This window comes from Haliotis rufescens, unplaced genomic scaffold (genome assembly GCF_023055435.1).
Source record: "Haliotis rufescens isolate VD_foot unplaced genomic scaffold, xgHalRufe1.0.p SCAF_3, whole genome shotgun sequence".
Lineage (NCBI taxonomy): Eukaryota > Metazoa > Mollusca > Gastropoda > Lepetellida > Haliotidae > Haliotis > Haliotis rufescens.
The window spans coordinates 52,929,634-52,951,665 of NW_025964001.1; the positions used below are offsets into that span (position 1 = coordinate 52,929,634).

The window sequence follows — 22,032 nt, forward strand, 5'->3', positions numbered from 1 at the left end:
ACTACTCTTATAAACTTTTGCTGCGAGGAATAAGAAGCATGTCCTGAAACAGTAATTACCATATTTCCTCTAAAAAACACCTGGGCTGTGACTTATTCATTGAAAAAGCTTTCCAACACGGCGGGTAATGGAGGCCCAGCAGTAATTTGACACCCAGTGTTGCATACGCTAAAGTCACTAATAAACTGACATACAATCAGAGCGCCAGATAAGCTTTTGGTGTTGTGGGTATTTTACCAATGTATTTTAAAATCATTGGGGATCAGTAATTCTATCTGGGTATTCAAATTTCTGTTTCCCACTAGTTTTTACACATGTGGGTATTTAAGTTAAATATTTAAAAACACTATTCATCTAGTCCCTGCAAACTGGTGTTGTGTGGGTTCCAGAGCTTTATAGGACTCAACAATACCACGATACTTCCACAAGAAAGTGTGATGGCAAATGATCATGATGTAACTGTCATCTTGGAGTTTGGCAAGGTTGACGGAATGCCCGTTTATAATTTCAAAATAAGTTGCTGATTTGCTAATCGAATAGACAGGGTTACTTCACAATATTTTGATGATACGCACAAGTTTTATTTTTTTAGCGTATCTGTAATGTCCGTTTCATATTTGATATGCTTGGATTTTATTTTACTGCGTATTTCTGCATTTCTGATGCGTATTTTACGCAGATACGCAGCTTATCTGGAGCTCTGATACAATAGGATTTTATGTTCTGGATACAAAATTTATTTCCAGACAGTAGGAACTTAAACATAATAATATGAAATGGCAACAAAAACTCTTTGTGTGGAGTGTTAACCAAAGAACAACAAAATGGATATCTACATGCTGAGAATAGTTATCAACTCTGTTATTAGTGGTACGCTTATTGAAGGCGGGATCCCATTAGAGAACCAGTGCTTACTAGAGGAAATATACTAATTCACTTTTGTTTGACATAAAAATGCTGTATCTTTGAAGAATTGACCTTTAGCCTATGATTCTCAGTTTGACCGCTTTATATTTGAGATAGATTGTCTTGAGTATTTTGTTAAAGTACTCCAGACACATGACAGTTCGGGTTGCGCAGGGTCACCCCGATTATGTTTCTAGGTTTGTCAGCACCATACCCGTGCTCGTGGGTTTCACCGAAGCAGTAAACGTCTGAGACCTGCATCACTTCGGGCTTTCCTCCCACATTAAGCTGACACGCCGCGATATAACTGGAATACTGTTAAAAGCGGTGTTAAACTCAACTCACTCACTCACTCAGGTTGCGCAGTGAACGCAAAACATCAGCAGACATCCTTAAAACCAACTCAGGCCCTTACACCAGTTGTTGTGTTGGACTGTTTCAGATATTATACAACTCCGAGTTGCACCAAGCTGTGTCCGTGTGCACTGAGTCTATTATTAAGGTAGGTGAGATCGACCATATTCAACATGACATGTTTTTGTATTAGATTTTGCTGTTTCATGAACTGAACACTTTTGAAGATTTCGTCCACTAATTGTGAAATGAATAGGTGTATATGCTGCATTCTGATTGATTTAATAACACATGGTTGAATGAATTCAAAGTTAGAAATAATTCGGACATTGCACTGTGTAAGAATGCTATTGTTCATAAGTATCATATCCCAAATTTTAAACATATTCCAATGGTCATGATAACACGAATATCACATCAACTATATTATACTTGATTAATATTTATCAGATAGAATTCCCAGGTTGTCAATCACAGGATTGTCTGGTTCAGACTCGATTATTTACAGACCACCGTAAGCTGGAATCTTGCTGAGTGCGGCGTTAAACAACAAACAAACAAAGAAAACAGATAGAATTCTGCCAATCTGGCGTTATAGCATTCTTTAGTATCATGTCTAATTGACGGCTGTTTGTGCGCACATAGAAATATGGTGCCACTCAGAATTAGCTAAATGTTTTATTGTTTCACAATGTTGATAAACATTATGAGTGTTTGATTTTGAAAATTTGATGCCCCATCATTGAAGACAGTCTATAAGTTCCATGTGATATTTCAGTACATTGATGCTCATTGACACCTACCATATTTTCTTGAGTATAGTGCGCACCCAAGTATAATGTGCACCCCCTTCTAGCAGATTCAGTATTTTGAGGGAAAAAAATCATACATTATGCGCAGAAAAAAATTACATCGTTCTCCTTCAGGGAATTCCAGGAAATGAATGGGTGATAAGAAACTTGGCCAGTACAAATTTGAAATTTGATATACAAAATCGACAGACATGTTCATCTACCGTTTAGATTGTATTTTTTGTTCTGCTAGGCATTCTTTTACATCCAGGGATTAAGATTACCGGTGTTATGTGGTAGGTAATGTCTTTGCGTGGGGGAAAAAAACCTCAAAACTCATTATGGTGTGTATAATGCGCACCCCCTTCTACACAGCTGTATTTTGGGGGGAATAAGTGTGCACTATACTCAAGAAAATATGGTACTTGTTTAGTTTATCTTCAAATGAACCATTACACTGCATGACACTCTCAGAAACTCAGAACTAGGAAGTAGAGAATGGATTATATAATTGGTGGAAATCAAAGATTGGGAAGCTCAGAGGTTCACGGCCCCCGAGGATCACAGACCTATTGATGTGTGTGATGTGTTCTAGATGTGGGAGATGGAGACAGGCAAGCTTGTCTACTCTATCGCAGAGACCCACAGGGATCACAGACCTCCTATTGATGTGTGTGATGTGTTCTAGGTGTGGGAGATGGAGACAGGCAAGCTTGTCTACTCTATCCCAGAGGCTCGAGGCCCCCGGGGTGGGATCACGGACCTCCTATTGATGTGTGTGATGTGTTTTAGGTGTGGGAGATGGAGACAGGCAAGCTTGTCTACTCTATCCCAGAGGCTCACGGCCCCCGGGGTGGGATCACGGACCTCCTATTGATGTGTGTGATGTGTTCTAGGTGTGGGAGATGGAGACAGGCAAGCTTGTCTACTCTATCCCAGAGGCTCACGGTCCCCGGGGTGGGATCACGGACCTCCTATTGATGTGTGTGATGTGTTCTAGGTGTGGGAGATGGAGACAGGCAAGCTTGTCTACTCTATCCCAGAGGCTCACGGTCCCGGGGGTGGGATCACGGACCTCCTATTGATGTGTGTGATGTGTTCTAGGTGTGGGAGATGGAGACAGGCAAGCTTGTCTACTCTATCCCAGAGGCTCACGGTCCCCGGGGTGGGATCACGGACCTCCTATTGATGTGTGTGATGTGTTCTAGGTGTGGGAGATGGAGACAGGCAAGCTTGTCTACTCTATCCCAGAGGCTCACGGCCCCCGGGGTGGGACCTCAGACCTCCTATTGATGTGTGTGATGTGTTCTAGGTGTGGGAGATGGAGACAGGCAAGCTTGTCTACTCTATCCCAGAGGCTCTCGGTCCCCGGGGTGGGATCACGGACCTCCTATTGATGTGTGTGATGTGTTCTAGGTGTGGGAGATGGAGACAGGCAAGCTTGTCTACTCTATCCCAGAGGCTCACGGTCCCCGGGGTGGGATCACGGACCTCCTATTGATGTGTGTGATGTGTTCTAGGTGTGGGAGATGGAGACAGGCAAGCTTGTCTACTCTATCCCAGAGGCTCACGGCCCCCGGGGTGGGACCTCAGACCTTCTATTGATGTGTGTGATGTGTTCTAGGTGTGGGAGATGGAGACAGGCAAGCTTGTCTACTCTATCCCAGAGGCTCACGGCCCCCGGGGTGGGACCTCAGACCTCCTATTGATGTGTGTGATGTGTTCTAGGTGTGGGAGATGGAGACAGGCAAGCTTGTCTACTCTATCCCAGAGGCTCACGGCCCCGGGGTTGAGATAACGGCACTTACGCTGGACCAGTCAGGGTACAGGCTAGTCAGTGGAGGATATGATGGTATGTTACCAGTGAATATTTTGTATACATGTATCAGGGTGTGAAGTCATCCCACAGATCATGTGCTTATCTTAATTGTCAACTTGCTGACAGGGTTAACCTCTTTGGTCATGTGGACAATGTGTCTAACCATGGGAGAAAAGGTTGATTGTTCGAATCTGATAACAGGCGCCCAACAATGGGCTCAGCACGTTTATATCAAATTTGACAAATAATAAGTCTCAGTACCCTACTATGCACCCTGAGATGTGCCTCTGTAAATGGGGAAACTTATTTAGCTGGGCATGGAGACTTCCCACAGTTGACAACCAGCTTGTTGACAGGGTCAACCCCTTTGGTCATGTGGAAAAGGTGTCCAACCTAAGATCAGAAGGTCTGTGTTTCGAATCACATCATTGGACCTGGAAATTTTATGGCTGTACATACCGTCAAACTTGTAAATCTGAAACCAGATTACTAAAAAAAAATGGATGAGTATAGAAACTGTCACCATGTCCTATTGACCTTAATTTATCATCATATGGAACCACATAAACTAGAATCAAGTAAATAAGAAACGGGTGCAGGTCAAAAATTTCATTGGTCCCCTGAGTTTTATAAAGCAAACTGGTCATTTATCTAGAAAGAACTATTGAACTTATCGAACTTGAACATGTACAATTACTATGTTGTTATTGTAATTGCGCCTTGTTTGGTGATATTCGAAGTGTAGAATGGAAAATAGAAGAGGGAAACACTTTAAGGTGGCAAACCGGGAAAGTAGATATTCTTTGTTCAGTCCAAAACTGGATAAGTAGATGTTTTTGGTTCAGTCCCAAACTGGTTAAGTAAATATATTTGGCTAAGTCCCAACTGGATAGGTAGATATTTTTGGTTCAGTCCCAAACTGGATAAGTAGATATTTTTGGTTCAGTCCCAAACTGGATAAGTAGATATTTTTGGCCCAGTCCCTTGATTTGCAACTTAACAAGAGACAGCAGTATATTTATTTATTAGCTCATCATATTTGTGATAACAGATTTTGATATTCAATTGTAGGTAAAATCATTACAATTAAAGGTGACCAGAAGTGACACACGTTCCCACAGTTGCACACAAATCCAAAAGGGTTCCTGATTTTGCAGGTTCAATCAAGATCTGGGACTTTGGTGCCGGCCAGGAGATCAAGTCCAAGTCAGGACGAGGCACTGAGGAAGACTTCAGCATCACTGGGTTGATATACAAGAAGTACAGGGATGACTACATCATTGTTGCTGCCGGCTGGAACAACAAGATCAGGCTGCTGCTGGTAGGCGCTTGCTAGCCCTGTAGGTTCCAGGCCACGGGGAAGCCTAGGGTTAAAGTATTAGCTCATCACGCTGAAGGCCTAGGTTCTGTTCTCCACACACAATGTGTGGAACCCATTTCTGGTGTCCTCCACCGTGATATTGCTGGAATATTGCTGCAAATGGCTTAGAACTGGCTCTCTCACAATAGGTTCTGTGTAGCTTGCGTTATATGCCCTGGGTGGTATAAAGATTAATATAATGCTCATGCTATCATCCATCTGTTTGCCTGATCCAGGCCTGATTTCCCTGTTGTGTGAAATTCATTCACTGCCTTCACTCACACTCCGGTTCACTCACAACCACTCATTAACTGTCTATCTCATTCACTCACTCAGTTAACCAATCTCATTCAAACATTTATTACCTCACTCACTCACTACCTCGCTAACTCGTGAAGATCTGGGGTAAAATAGGCTTTCCGCAACCCATGCTTGCGTAAAAGACGACTATGAGTGTCTGAAGAGGCAACTAATGGGATTGGGTGGTCAGGCTCGCTAACTCACCCACTAACACACTCACTCATTCAATAATTCATTCACTCATTAACCATCTCAGAACTCACACATTCATACACTCACTCACTCATTCACCAACCCACAGGTTTATCAACTCACTCATTCACCCATTCACTCACTCATTCACTCAATCACTCGCCAAATCACCCTTTTCACTCTATATCATCCACTCACTCACCCACTCACTCAGTCACCCACCCCATCAAATACTCATTCAACTACACTCATTCACTCATTCATCCACTCAGTGATTGTCTGGTCCAGAGTCAGTAATTTACAGACCACCTGGAATATAGCTGGCATATTGCTGAGTGCGGCATTAAACAACAAACAAACACCAAGTCAATCATTCCCCCTGTCACCCCTCCTTCCCTCACTCACTCCATCCATTGTTTTGGCCAGGATGCTGGGGACAACAACGACCTGTCTGTGACCCGAGAGTTCAGTGACATCTACTACATGACCCGGGAGGTCAGCATCTGCTCGACCTCCTCCCCCGACCCGTTCCGGTCTCCTCCACTGCCTGCTATAGGAGAAGGGTCTGGCATCACCAACGTCTTCAAGAAGGTAGGAACACTTCTGATGATGATGATGATGATGATGATGATGTGAGGTACGGGTTGTAAACATCTTCATCGTCTTCATCACTTTGAATTGTTGAAAGGCAGCATTAAACCCAATTTCATTCAAATCAGATCTTTTACCTTCTGGGGTGGTGGGGTAGCCTATTGGTTAAAGTATCACTCATCACACTGAAATCTCGGGTTCGATTTCCCACATGGGTACAATGTGTGAAGCCCATTTCTGGTGTCCCTTGCTGTGATATTGCTGGAATATTGATAAACGCGGTGTAAAGCCAGACTCACTCACTCACTCACTCACTCACTCACTCACTTTTACTCTCTGAGGGCACTGCTGCAGCAGGTCACATGAGGGGAAGTTTCTACTCACCCAATCAGCCAGTCTGCACGTCTTCTAAATTTTTGATATGGGTAAGCCACTCATTTGGACCAGCAAATGTAATTTCTATATCCAGAAAACAAACATAAAATGACCAGTTCCGAATGTAGATAATTGTTGTAGATATTTTACCAAGATTGCAGTATACTTTCTGTCATTTTGGTAAGGGATGTGCTCAAGGTTCTTCCTTTGTAACATTTTCTAAGTTGTTCAGCCGTCATTTTTAGCTGTTTTGCTGAATTAACACAAGTCCTTGTAAGCTTTAGTAGGTACCAAAGTTGACAAACTATATGTTTTTTAAATGTTTTCTTAAATACATCTAACTGATGAGTTATGGAAGTTCTATTTTTTAGTATTTTTTTATGTTGATGTCTGATTTTCAATGTTTATGAATTGCTTTGATATTCAGTTTTATGGTTGAATCATTAAACCATACAAATGCAAGCTGAGTAATTTTTTCTGCTTATTTTAAGCCTTATCCCCTATTTTTCAAAAAGTCACGCTTTCACATGCCCTGGTATTAGAAACATCAATCCCGATATTTCATGGTAAATAAATGAAGCTGAATCATTTTAGAAAGATGACATTTGTCACTTAGAATGGTTGTTCAGTGTCCTTCGGTGGATTTGTCCTCAGATCTTAATGCAGGGAGGTATTGTTTCAGAGCAAAATGATGAATGCGAATGCATTAAACACAACTCACTCTCTCACTCACTACAAGATCAAGCTAGACTAGACTTACATTAAGTCTCTGAATGAAAATGTTTTAATTTGTTAAATTTTGTGATTTTGTACAGAGGAATTGTAGGTTTGCCAACATATTATAGACTTTTTATGTTTATTTTTATTTTTATGTCTCCCCCAAAGGGATTGGAGATGTGTTTTGTTTTTGGCTCCCTTCTCATCGGATTTGATGGTGATGTTCCATTTCTATTCCGAGCCATAACTTGAAAACCATTCTATGTTTTTCAACAAAACTTGGCTTATGCATTGCTCATCAGTTCAACTGGTGCCTTTTGCTATTTTAATATTTTTCAATTTATTTTGTTACATTTTCATGGAAACAATCAAGGCTTAAACAACTCTAGGCTTCGTTTCTGAGCCATAACTCTCTAACTAATGAATATTTTTGCGTACAATTATAGATATGCAATGACCTCATTCTCAAATATTGCATTTTCATATGTTGCATTTTTTGCCTTTTTTAATTTATGGTATTTCCATGGAAACAGTTTGGACTAATGTATCCAAAAAAAGAAGGGGAGTAAAAACACATCCTTGTTTTAAATATTATTGGTTCTGTGATACTATAGAGACTATGACATTACTAAAATACTGTCCACTAATAACCATTAAATCCACTGATCAATTATAAGCCTCATCCGTGAGACCAGCCAATCATTCCACGCTGATGGCATGGAACACTGCTCAATGTACCAAACTTCAGTTGTCCTGCTTCTAGGTGTATTATATTCACAAGGATGCCCTGATATAGCATGATTATATTTCAGAATGGCAGCCAACTTTATTCTCTCACTCACTCATTTCAGGATTATGTGTTGATGGCGAATGAAGTGACCTGCATGGCATTAGTGGCTGATGGAAATAACTCAAGTGCCACGTTTATCGCCACGGGGATGAGCAATGGGAACGTCATCCTCTGGGATGTCGAGAAGGCTGTGGTGGCCAAAATGTGAGTGTACCGGTGATGATGATGATGATGATGATGATGATGATGGCAGCGGTGGTGGTGAGAAGGCTGTGGTGGCCAAAATGTGAGTGTACCGGTGATGATGATGATGATGATGATGATGATGATGAACATGTTTCGTCTACAGGTTTGAGTTACCTCCCCCTGAAGCAATGAGCGCACAGAGTCGTCGTCGATTAAAACAGAGCGGAGAACGCCGGGTAAATGACATCAAGGTTCTCGTCCACAAAGTCCGCAAGTTGGACCCTGATTACATCAAGTAAGTTGTGATGGTATAGGTTTCTTATTGTTAATGCAAGGCTTTTATAGAACTTTCATTTTGAAAGAAAATAGGAAAATAAAAATACCCGAGTTGTTCAGAAAAGGTTTGCCTGGTACCAAGATACCCGTGAGAGATAGTGGGTTGCTGAAGCTTTGGGCATTGTTTCACACTCACGTAAATAAAACACAGTTATAATATTACTGTCACTTAATGAAAACTTGAAAATGAATTATTATTTCTTTGTGTGTCATGAAATACAGAACAGTATCTCAGCATTTGAAAAATGGTGCGAGTGATAGTGTATCAATTATTATTATTTTGGGCCACACCAAATCAATTACTTGTTACTTTTCACCCCCAAACCATGAAGACACCTTAAAGGTTACTAGATAGGATTACAATGCTACGGAATGTATTTTTTTATTTCTTAAAAATAGCTTAAAAAAATCATTTAAATTGGTCTGGCCAAAATAAGCAGAATATTTTAATAAAAGGAAATAGACCAGAATCCAAGGGAATAAAAGATAATAAATACCTATACAAAACTATGCAATTTAATTATGCTCAATGGTTCAAAATCTATCCCGATGCTGCACGAGGCAGAATGATTTGGCTGAGTACAGCATCAGTGAATGTCTCTCCATCCACAGAGGCCTGACGGTGGGGCATCAGGTGGATGCTGACGAGGATACGAGTATTTCAGGCGGCAGTCAGCAGCCCTCACGAGCATCAATCTACTCCGACTCCAAACACATCAATGTAACTATTCACAATACAATTGTGTTTCAATATTTTGAAACTGATAGTGCATGTGTTGATGCACAACACAATATATCCTCCCATGTATAAATTTAAGTTTTAAGATCTGCAACATACCTAACTTCTTGAGGTAGTGTTACGTTACAGCCTATCACAACTGATCATAACATCTGATTGGATAATACTTTTAGAACTAGATTAACCAGTCCTGATGCTTAACACAAACTGGTTGGTTACCACCTACTTTGGTAGCCAGCCCACATGGAAACATTGGCACAGTGTAAGTATCAGGATCTGTGTCGTATGGTGACCCAAGTATCGTGACCATAATTTTAGCAATATCCTAGCAGTCTGGTGAGACATTTTGAATGAGGCTTTCAACATTGTGCCTTTTTATCCCCCTGGCCTAAAATGCGGGGTGGGGGGTGGGGTGGATAGTTATCGTTTTTTATTTTTATAAGACAGTTTCCTTTTTGATCATATTTGTAGTTATTTTAAAAAAATTTGTTTGTAATACATGTTAAGTAATAAGCGCCCACAGCGATATTTGCTAATATATTGGCGAGTGAACAATCCCAATTAGCACCCCTTCCGACTGATCAATGTACACAAGACTTATTTATTTGTGTATAATACGTGTGTTATATGCATCCTTAATTATGGGCAATTAAATTCTGGAAAAATATATCTGTCGTATATAAACATTTCAGGCTGTCAGCATAAACCACGAAATTTACGATCTTTCAACTCACTTGTTTTTCACTAAAATATTCCAATAAGAGCCCCCTATTTCTTTTTTGGGGGACATTTTTTATTCCTTTCAAAGGGTTGTACATCAGGTTCCAAGGTTGTACAGTAGGTTTAATCAATTGTAGTGAACATACGTTACATGGATGTACGTTTCTTGTGATATAAATATAGCATGTATAACTAAAATATATATTTATACACATGATATGTTTCAAGAAAAGCATGAAAAGTACCGATAGTCAGATATGAGCATTTATGATAGTATTGCTATTTGAGGCGTTACTGATCTATAGCGTTATTGTACGGGGCATGATTATTATTTTAATTTGTGTAGGATTTTTCCCAATTTTCGTTCAAATTGTAATAGACCATTGTTTTTTGTGGCAATGAATCTTTCAATCATAGCTGACTCTATTAGTATTTTCCTACAATTATCGGAGCCCCCTATTTCTAATTTTAAGAGCGCCCTGGGCACTTATTATGTCGAATACGGTGTATATTCACTAATTTTGAAATGTAGATTATTGAAGACAAGAGTGATCCGGTGGATGGATCCAGGTCAGATAGACAGAAGGACAATAAAGAAATAGAGGACGAAGGACAGGAGAAACAGGACGAACAACCTGAATGTAAGTCGGTCGATGTGTTTAATATTTTCTTGGCCTGAAGCGAGAGATCGGGGTTGCTCTAGGTATGATGTTATATTCTCCATGATTTTCAGGAGCATGGGAAATCCAAGGCACAGCAATGCCTTATTGCCTCCCTTATTCAGGTCAGGATCTGATTGTTATGGGTTTGAATCCTGAATCCACCCTGATTTTGATTCTTAGTATGTCAACACTCTACTCATGGTCATCAAACATGTCTGTGGACAGCCACATCTGCATTTGTCAAAGCAAGGTTCAACTCACTGGCTCTCCAGGCATCGCTAGGGCATAAAACACAAATAAATGATTGTAAGAAGTGACTGAAAAACAATAAGTTCTCAAGCAATGGTTTCACAAGCATGGAGTTGATGAGGTGTCCAATTACTTTCATCGTGATCACCCTGGAAGTAGGTCATTCATTTTTAAAGTAAAACCAAATTTTGTCACCCGAGATCTCACAAAAATATTACTCATAAACCCTTCTTCATAAAGGCAATAAACAAATAGTCTAAACAAGACGACTCAACTCCTCATAGGGATATTGTGCTAGCTCACACTCTTAAGAAAGTCGGGAGACAAAACCCCCTTCTATTTTTTTATGTTGAATTGAAGTTAAAACAAGTGTCAAGCCTGGCCCAAATCTCAACCTATTGGTACAACAACATCTCCCAACAACCAGTCAGGGACCGCCTCCGTGGTCTAGTGGTAGAGCGTCAGCCTGAAGAGCGGAAGGTGTGGGTTCGATCCCCGACCGCGTCATACCTAAATACGTTACAAGATGTTACTTGTTGTTACCCTGTCTGGTGCTCAGTATTAAGGGGATGTAACAAGGACTGGTCGGCTCGGTGTCAGTATACTGTGTCTGAGTGGGGCATTCATATTAAAACTGCGGCATGGTATCTCAGTGGGCTAGCACTATAAAATCGAATCAGTCCGGCCTATTAGAAGCACACGCATGCACGCATGCACGCATGCACGCATGCACGCACACACGAATATATAAGTGCAATAATCTTGAAATGGACGTTTCACTTCACCTTACAACCTGATTTATTCCCAACCCACACTCAGAATATCGTTATCCAATTTTGAATAGTATTTCTGTGAATAGGAATGTAGAATATATGCAACATGAGCTGAAATATTGCTGACTTCAGTGTAAAAACAACATTCACTCATTGTAGTTCCCAAGGAGAAGAATGAGGAGAAGGTGAGGGAGAAGAAGAAGAAGCGAGTCCGGCATGCGGATGAGGAGAAGAAGAAATCAATGATAGACCCCGACGCCACCCTGATAGTGGAGACGTTTGACCCTGTCATTGTCACTGTACATCAAGACTCACACATACGATTTTGGAATATGGAGGTAAGTTTCACACAGGTAATAGTGAGTGAGTGAGTATGGTTTTACGCCGCAATACTCCAGCAATATCACGGCAGGGGACACCAGAAATGGGCTTCACACATTGTACCCATGTCGGTAATCAAACCCGGGTCTTCGGCATGACGAGCGAACGCTTTAACCACTAGGCTCCCCAACCGCCACCACACATGTAATAGGGAGCACTGGTGACCTCATCGTCAAAAGGCACTGCAATTCACTGTGCAGAGTTGGGTCCCTTAGGCAGTCCAGAAACCTTATCTTGTGGGTTCGAATCCCGGTTCACCCCGATTAAGTTTCTAGGTTTGTCAGCTCCATATCCATGCTAGTCCAAGACCTGCATCACTTAGGCTTTCCTCCCACATTAAGCTGATGCGCTGGGATATAAGTGAAATACTGTTAAAGTTGGCGTTAAACCAAACTCGCTTACTCATCCACACAAGCAATATAATATTACGAATACCGAGTTACTTGTACTGGCCTAAATTGTGTAACCTCAGCTCACCTTCTCATTTGTTATGCAATTGTACAAAATTGTTACCTGATAAATTGTTTGGAGGGTTTAAGAAAAGTACGACAATCAGAGTGTACCAATAGATTTTTTAGATTTCCATTTTTTGGGATGAATAAGGATAATTGCCAGACATGCATCATTTTTGTCTTTGTGTGTACAAGTATAACCTTTATGTACTGTGATTGTTGAACACTACCCAAATGCAGCAACTGTTTTGTGTCTGCAGGGAGAGATTATGCGAGAGATCACGCCGATGACACGGCGTCAAGGGACTCCTGTCACGGCAATCTGCTGTGATGAGGATGTTGACTGCATCATCACAGGAGATCAGAGTAAGATGTTTGCTTCATGAGGATGAGGGTGGGTGTGAAGATACTGAAGGGTCAGGGACCAGTTCAAAAGTTATATGTTGCATAAAAATATTTAATTACATTTTGAGACAGTCCCTCAGACACTTTCTGATTATGAAAAGGTTGATAATATCTGAAAGAAAACACACACATCATTATATCATTGCATACAAATAGTCGAGCAACACACCACGGAAAGGTTTTGAACTATTTCTTCTTCTTTTATTGTAATAGTGGTGCTATTCATTTTTCAAGTGTAAATATGTAATAATTACAGCTGTTATTTATTGAAATAAACTGGAAATTCCTCATCTTCCCGATGCAAGGGAGTTAACTGACTATACAAGTCCAAGTTCCAGCCTTGCTAAACTAGGCATGAAATCGACATCCAGTTCGTAAACTGCCGTGCAGATTTCGGTCGATTGCAGGATATGTACCGCCATTTTAGCGTGAACATATATATTCCAAATCTTTATGTTTTTTCATCAAGATGCACACATGATTTGATGCACTTAGCGAAGAAAGACCCATCATGCTACAATAAAGATCTTGATTATTGATGCGATTGTCTTCACTGGGTGCCATCCATTTGTTTGAAGCAAATGCAAGTGATATGAGAGGTGGAATCTGATTGGTCCATATGGGAGTCTTAGAAGGGACATAACTTAAAATAGCCACTGGTGGCGATATGATCGAGCCATGAAATTCTGGCCTAGTTTGGCAAGGTTGGAAACTGGACTTTTACAGCCAGTTAACTCCCTTGCCTCAGGAAGATGGAAATTCTCAGATTGTTACTCTTGCTATCAACCAACTGTTTGTCTTGATTTACATCCTGTGTTAAGGCTGCATTCACTCACTCATTCATGCTCTTAAGATGCTTGGAGGAATAAAGAGTATTCCCACTTTAAATGATCATGTTGTGGTAAGATTCTTGATTGCTGTTTGCAGAGGGATACATCACAATGTGGGATGTGAAAGGATTCCTGGAAGATGTCGAGTCTGAGGAACCGGTAAGTGGAATGAGTGAGTTGGGTTTTAATGCCACTTTGAAAAGTGTTCAGCGACGTCCTGGCATGTCAGCTTGATGCGGGAGAAAGGCTGAAGATAAACAGGGCTTAGAAACCCATGAGCAAGGGTATGGTGCCGACAAACCTAGGAACATAATAACAGTGAATCTGGGATTGAAACCCAAGATCATAAGCCTAAGGGTTGCAACTCTGCCCTTAAACAACAAGGCCACCTGTTCCCTGGAAGGGGGTAGAAATGTTGAACATTTCAGTAAAGATTGCCCAGTAGATGAACGATGTCAGTCTGGTTTGTAAACCTAGGGATAAAATAATAAAAAGCCTAATCAGTAAATATTTAATTATTGACTATTGACAAACTGAGAATTGTGTTGTCCTGCCATGTTTACATCCCTCTATAGGATGCAATATTCTAAATAATCATCTATGTTTTGCAAAACAAGGGACGTCAGATACATCACCTGGTACAAGTTCACCCATGGGGCAGGTTGTCTGTCGCCAAAACAAGGAACTTCATAGGATACATGGTAGAAGTTCACCCAAGAGCAATCTCATTAAAATAAGATCTTAGTTCTCGCTATCGCTAAACAAAGATCTGAGGACATACCATTACGGGTCACGTCAGAACGACTTTTCATCCAACCAATAAGAGCATCGCTTACCAGATACCGTTCATCCAACCATTCAGAGCGTCGCTTACCAGATCATGAAAGTGACAGACGGAATGTGTTTTCTAATCATGCAACCTCGAAATATTTTACAGAGGGTATTCCGAACGGCAGTTACAGGTTTTATGATTATATCCATACAATCTGGGCCATCTGTAAGCCATTCCAGAATGTTCATTTTATCAGTTTTAAAATTTCTAATCGAGTCGCCACCTTGAAACTAGTGTCGTAAAGCTTGAGAAAGCTGCTTTCTGATTAGCTAATGTTGATTTCTTGTCAGTCATTTCATTCATCGGTCAAAATTCGCCAAAGGTCATTTTGACGTGACCTGTAATTGGATGTCCTCAGATCTTTGTTTAGCAGTAGCGATAACTAAGATCTGATTTTAATGAGATTGACCCAAGAGCACCAGTTCTCAGTCATGTTGGTTATAATTATTTTGGTCAATCAATATGGCAAGATACAAAGGCAAAACCAAAACTCTAGACTGACTTTTATATGTATTAAGTAAGAAAACTTAAATCAAAATTAATAACATAAGGATTCAGGATATTATTTTAATACTTGTTTCTTTTGTTTTGTCTTTAAATTTAAGATTTAAAAACCCTGCCATATGTAAAGAAGGAGTTCAAGTAATTTAAATAAGCAGCCTTTTTTAATCATTTTTAAATTGAGGTAGACTTTTTTGTCAAATATGAAACATAATGATGTGGTTTCCTATGAAAAAACAATAAGGCAGACATATGGATGTTATTCTGTTTTTGAATTTTTCTTCAACAGCGCAGTATTATCAGTGAAACTTAATTAGCATTGATTGTGTGAAATCCAAATTAATTATGTTTAGTGATAAAAGAACATGCATTGGAATAGATAGCTCCTATGATATAGTATTAATGAATAAAATTAATGAATAGTTACAGTAACGTTGTCTCAATTCCTCACTTTGAAATCGGTTTTTTTAGCTTCAGAGTTCAGGGACAAAAATTAATTACTCAAAGTTTTAGAATGCAGTTAATTTAATTTTTAAGAATTCATTGCAAAACGAACTGACCTTTCTGAAATCAATTAATTTAAAATAATTTCAAAGATATTTTCATTAGCGCCTAATTTTCATAAAAGCAATTAATTTGGACAAATAAATGAATCTTTTGACTGGAACTTGATTTGTATGAAGATATTTCATCATAGATTTATTCTGTTTATTGACTCATTCCTTCCTAATCAATGTTCTCTATGTGGATTATTTTGCAGAAAAACATGGTATATTTGCAGTCACCAGATACCCATCAGCCATATTTGTTTGATGCTTCTCAGTATGGAGGCTCATCCTGGTAGTCCAAATTGAAAAAAATGCTTTCCTAATGCTAATAAATCTAAAAATAAATCAGTATGTTTTTGTTTAATATTATGAAATCTCTAAATTTAATAGCATTTTATTGACATAAAATATGATGCTGATAGTCATAACTGAAGTTCGTAAGAGGCGACTAACAGGATCGGGTGGTCAGGCCCGCTGACTTGGTTGATGTATGTCATCATATCCCAATTGTGTAGATCGATGCTCATGATGTAACTCACTGGATTGTCTGGTCCATACTCGATTATTTACAGACCGTTGTCATATAGTTGGAATATTGCTGAGTGTGTCCTTAAACAACAAACAAACAAATACACATTAATGAATTGATCTTCGAAGTTCAGAGAATGGTGATGATGCTTGATTACTAAATTACTCATGTCCGAGTAAACCATAAGCCTACCAAAAGTACAGTGCAGAACTGTTACTTTAAGACAGAAATACCCGCATGAAAGTGAATGGGGGAAAACGTCCAGTGCTCTGCAGCCTAGCCGAGAATGTTGCACATTACAGCAATATTCTTACTGCATGTGTGTAACTTAAACATTGAGGGCGGAGGGGATTGTTGTAAGTCTAGTAAGTAAGAGTGAATGAGTTGGTTAACGCCACTTTGAATGGTATTCTAGTTATATCACAGTGCATTATAGCTAAGTGTGGGAGGAAAGACTGAAGTGATGCAGGTCTCAGACTTTTGCCACTTCATTGAAACCCACAAGCAAGGGTATGGTACTGACAAACCTAGAAACATAATTGGGGTGAACAAGGATTCGAACCCACAATCATAGCTTTCTGGCATGCTTAAGGGGCGCAACTCTGCACAGTGAACTGCAGTGCCTCAGACGACTGGGTAACCTGTGCACGTTACACTTAAGATTAATAGGAGCTTCTTTGGCCTAACTTTAAGAATGTTTTAGCTCAATTTCATTTTTATTATTTGGCATCAGGTTGGTTTCTTTGTCATCAAAGAGGCCAAAGTAAATGCTATATGAACAGTGCAATTGATCAGTTATCCCTGGCTTGACACCTTGGCTTGTATGTTCCCAAGTGAGCTGCAAAAGAAATGGGAATGCACACTAATCCACAATCCACAAACTTGGTTGATACAGATATCCGATTTGCGAAAACCCCTTTGGTTTGGAGTCTTCTTCCCTGTTAATATCAATATCATATTTCAGTGGTCCCCTTAGGTCTGGTCAGTTTATCCATAAATTTAGAAAAGTTATCGTCTTTTGGTTTAAGTCAGTGGAAACAGTTCTATAACTGCAGCCTATGTGTCAACATGCAGGACACAAAATATAAACAATAAAAACATTCACAAACACAAGTATTCACAGACACAAACCTTTCTAAGTTACATATTTGACTTCTACAAAGGTTTTGGCATTCTTCAAACAAGAACAGGCTTCAGATTTGGTTGATTTGTGTTTTCAGGAAAAACTGAAGCAGATTGTGAGCTGGCGAGCTCACCTGACAAAGATTGTCTCCCTTGTCTATGTGGACTCCCTGAAGTCTATCCTGTCTGGGTCATCTGATGGGTCTGTCAGGTAAGACATGATTTCATATTCATTATTGTAATTGACTTCTCTGTAGAAGTCTTCCAAGACTCCAGTTACATAATGCCTCCCCTTTACCCTCATTTCCTTGCTGGATACAGTTGTGTCCCTTACATTCCAAGATTTGTCTCCCTTGTGACTGTTTGTAGCAAGCTCCTTCTCAGCATGTTACACCTTCGTTACCTTCCCGGTATCATCACTGCCACCAGTGTGACACCTTCATTACCCTCCCGGTATCATCACTGCCACCAGTGTGACACCTTCATTACCCTCCCGGTATCATCACTGCCACCAGTGTGACACCTTTATTACCCTCCCGGTATCATCACTGCCACCAGTGTGACACCTTTATTACCCTCCCGGTATCATCACTGCCACCAGTGTGACACCTTCATTACCCTCTCAGTATCATCACTGCCACCAGTGTGACACTTTCATTACTCTCCCGGTATCATCACTGCCACCAGTCTGGACACCTTCATTACTCTCCCGGTATCATCACTGCCACCAGTTTGACACCTTCATTACCCTCCCGGTATCATCACTGCCACCAGTCTGGACACCTTCATTACTCTCCCAGTATCATCACTGCCACCAGTGTGACACCTTCATTACTCTCCCGGTATCATCACTGCCACCAGTCTGGACACCTTCATTACTCTCCCGGTATCATCACTGCCACCAGTGTGACACCTTCATTACTCTCCCGGTATCATCACTGCCACCAGTCTGGACACCTTCATTACTCTCCAGGTATCATCACTGCCACCAGTGTGACACCTTCATTACCTTCCCGGTATCATACATGAGTTCTCACACAATTATTTGTAAAACCAGTATGACACACATGTGAGTGTAATAATTTCGTAATTACCAATTATTTTTCAATCCTTTTGAGCTGCTCTTTTAAAAAATGCACTGATCACCACCGCTGTCCAAGAAAACCACAATTTGTCGTTTGACATCAACAATCTTCAGCTTTGATGTCATTTCTAGTGTGACTTCATTCCAACCTAACATCACAATAAGATTTGAATGACGTCAACAATGCCATCCAGATGACACTGGTGTGTGAGAAGTGATATTTGCACTAGTGCACATACAATTTTTATGAATTTTGTTATTTCTAACACTATGGGTAATAACGGTCAGTCAGTTTTGAGTTCAACTCCATGCAAGGTTGTAGGCCACTAAGCACAGTGGGGAGCTGTGACTGGTGGCAGCAAAAGTATAGAGAGCTCCACGAACTGGCTATTGCGGTGAGGAGTTTACCTTGGTACTCCTCAAAGACTTTTACTTGCAAACAGCCCCTTAACTCTCAATAGTCTCATTCCCCTCGCTGTGCAGAGTTATGTCCCTTCCCTTCCTAGATTTGTCTCAATGTGACCCTTGGTAGTTTTGAATCCCAGCACGCATTATTTGATGGATCTAAGGTGGGAACATAGGCATTGTGAAGGTGAGAAGATGGGATGGGAACAAGGGGGGTTGGAATGTGGGAAGATGGGGAGATATGGGTAGGTGAGGTTTGGGAACATCAGGTTCCAGGAGATGGGAGAAGGGAGATGGAGAGACGGGCGTCGTGGAGATGGGGGTCAGGATTGTGGGGACTGGAGAGACAGGTGTTGTGGAGATGGGGGTCAGGATTGTGGGGACTGGAGAGACAGGTGTTGTGGAGATGGGGGTCAGGATTGTGGGGACTGGAGAGACGGGTGTTGTGGAGATGGGGGTCAGGAAGGTGGGGACTGGAGAGACAGGTGTTGTGGAGATGGGGGTCAGGATTGTGGGGACTGGAGAGACGGGTGTTGTGGAGATGGGGGTCAGGAAGGTGGGGACTGGATGGACGGGCGTTGTGGAGATGGGGGTCAGGATTGTGGGGACTGGATGGACGGGCGTTGTGGAGATGGGGGTCAGGATTGTGGGGACTGGAGAGACGGGTGTTGTTGAGATGGGGGTCAGGAAGGTGGGGACTGGATGGACGGGCGTTGTGGAGATGGGGGTCAGGATTGTGGGGACTGGAGAGACGGGTGTTGTGGAGATGGGGGTCAGGATTGTGGGGACTGGATGGACGGGCGTTGTGGAGATGGGGGTCAGGAAGGTGGAGACTGGAGAAACGGGTGTTGTGGAGATGGCGGTCAGGATTGTGGGGACTGGAGAGACGGGTGTTGTGGAGATGGGGGTCAGGATTGTGGGGACTGGATAGACGGGTGTTGTGGAAAAAGGGGAGTCAGGAAGGTGGGGACTGGAGAGACAGGTGTTGTGGAGATGGGGGTCAGGATTGTGGAGACTGGATACAGGTGTTGTGGAGATGGGGGTCAGGATTGTGGGGACTGGAGAGACAGGTGTTGTGGAGATGGGGGTCAGGATTGTGGAGACTGGAGAGACAGGTGTTGTGGAGATGGGGGTCAGGATTGTGGAGACTGGATACAGGAGTTGTGGAGATGGGGGTCAGGAAGGTGGAGACTGGAGAGACAGGTGTTGTGGAGATGGGGGTCAGGATTGTGGGGACTGGAGAGACAGGTGTTGTGGAGATGGGGGTCAGGATTGTGGAGACTGGAGAGACAGGTGTTGTGGAGATGGGGGTCAGGAAGGTGGAGACTGGAGAGACGGGTGTTGTGGAGATTGGGGTCAGGAAGGTGGGGACTGGAGAGACGGGTGTTGTGGAGATGGGGGTCAGGAAGGTGGAGACTGGAGAGACAGGTGTTGTGGAGATGGGGGTCAGGATTGTGGGGACTGGAGAGACAGGTGTTGTGGAGATGGGGGTCAGGATTGTGGAGACTGGAGAGACAGGTGTTGTGGAGATGGGGGTCAGGAAGGTGGAGACTGGAGAGACGGGTGTTGTGGAGATGGGGGTCAGGAAGGTGGGGACTGGAGAGACGGGTGTTGTGGAGATGGGGGTCAGGAAGGTGGGGACTGGAGAGACGGGTGTTGTGGAGATGGGGGTCAGGATTGTGGAGACTCGAGAGACAGGTGTTGTGGAGATGGGGGTCAGGAAGGTGGAGACTGGAGAGACAGGTGTTGTGGAGATGGGGGTCAGGATTGTGGGGACTGGAGAGACAGGTGTTGTGGAGATTGGGGTCAGGATTGTGGGGACTGGAGAGACAGGTGTTGTAGAGATGGGGGTCAGGAAGGTGGGGACTGGAGAGACGGGTGTTGTGGAGATGGGGGTCAGGAAGGTGGGGACTGGAGAGACGGGTGTTGTGGAGATGGGGGTCAGGATTGTGGAGACTCGAGAGACAGGTGTTGTGGAGATGGGGGTCAGGAAGGTGGAGACTGGAGAGACAGGTGTTGTGGAGATGGGGGTCAGGATTGTGGGGACTGGAGAGACAGGTGTTGTGGAGATTGGGGTCAGGATTGTGGGGACTGGAGAGACGGGTGTTGTGGAGATTGGGGTCAGGATTGTGGGGACTGGAGAGACAGGTGTTGTGGAGATGGGGGTCAGGATTGTGGGGACTGGAGAGACGGGTGTTGTGGAGATTGGGGTCAGGATTGTGGGGACTGGAGAGACGGGTGTTGTGGAGATGGGGGTCAGGAAGGTGGGGACTGGAGAGACGGGTGTTGTGGAGATGGGGGTCAGGATTGTGGAGACTCGAGAGACAGGTGTTGTAGAGATGGGGGTCAGGATTGTGGGGACTGGATAGACAGGTGTTGTGGAGATGGGGGTCAGGATTGTGGGGACTGGAGAGACGGGTGTTGTGGAGATGGGGGTCAGGAAGATGGGGGTGGGGCTTGGGGAAATGAGGGCATGACACATGGTGATTGAAAGCTGGTGATGATAATTTTAGATCTTTTGTTTTAAATGACAAATACAAAGAAAAGTTCAAAAAGAAAGTGGAGATTGTTTATGCTCATACTATACCCTTTAGCACAACTATGTTTGACAATGCATGACCCATGAATACACTTAAATTGTTCACAGACTTTTGTTTCTTTAAACAAGAAGAAATGTTGTAGCTTAAAAAGTCTCCTGAAGCCCATGTATGGCATCCCTGCCCTCACTAACCTGGTGTTTCTCCTGCAGGGTATGGTGGGGAAACAAGGGCAAGTTTGTAGGGTTCTTCAGCCAGCATCGGCCGTTCAACTTCCCCGCTACGGAAGAGACAGCTGGGTCCCCAACACTACCTTATGATATTACAGAGGTGAGACATCTTTAGCTTTTTTTAGGCCATGTCAATTCATTTTTTCCATTTATGGACAAGTCTGTTCACATTTTCCAAAGAGTAAAATATATAAATGATATTTTAAAATGTTTTTCTTAGTATGTTTGTTAAACTTTTAAAATATTTAAAAGAGTTCTCATTGAGTATTTAACCTCAACTCAACCATGACATTTTAAAAAACTACAGTCTTATAGG

At 42.1% G+C, this 22,032-nt stretch overlaps 1 protein-coding gene across 5 annotated transcripts in view; it reads left to right on the top strand.

The window, feature by feature from the left end:
* The window catches only part of LOC124141951 (WD repeat-containing protein 64-like), a 79,506-nt gene that overhangs the window by 42,077 nt on the left and 15,397 nt on the right, over positions 1-22,032 (top strand). For all 5 annotated transcript variants that reach the window (XM_046510144.2, XM_046510146.2, XM_046510145.2 and 2 more), the window contains exons 14-26: positions 1,349-1,408; positions 3,780-3,903; positions 5,028-5,191; positions 6,149-6,313; positions 8,257-8,399; positions 8,545-8,676; positions 9,330-9,438; positions 10,709-10,817; positions 12,020-12,198; positions 12,954-13,059; positions 14,026-14,087; positions 17,559-17,671; positions 21,699-21,816. In XM_046510144.2, coding sequence (XP_046366100.2) covers positions 1,349-1,408; positions 3,780-3,903; positions 5,028-5,191; positions 6,149-6,313; positions 8,257-8,399; positions 8,545-8,676; positions 9,330-9,438; positions 10,709-10,817; positions 12,020-12,198; positions 12,954-13,059; positions 14,026-14,087; positions 17,559-17,671; positions 21,699-21,816 — 1,584 coding nt within the window. The remainder of the gene's footprint in view (positions 1-1,348; positions 1,409-3,779; positions 3,904-5,027; positions 5,192-6,148; positions 6,314-8,256; positions 8,400-8,544; positions 8,677-9,329; positions 9,439-10,708; positions 10,818-12,019; positions 12,199-12,953; positions 13,060-14,025; positions 14,088-17,558; positions 17,672-21,698; positions 21,817-22,032) is intronic.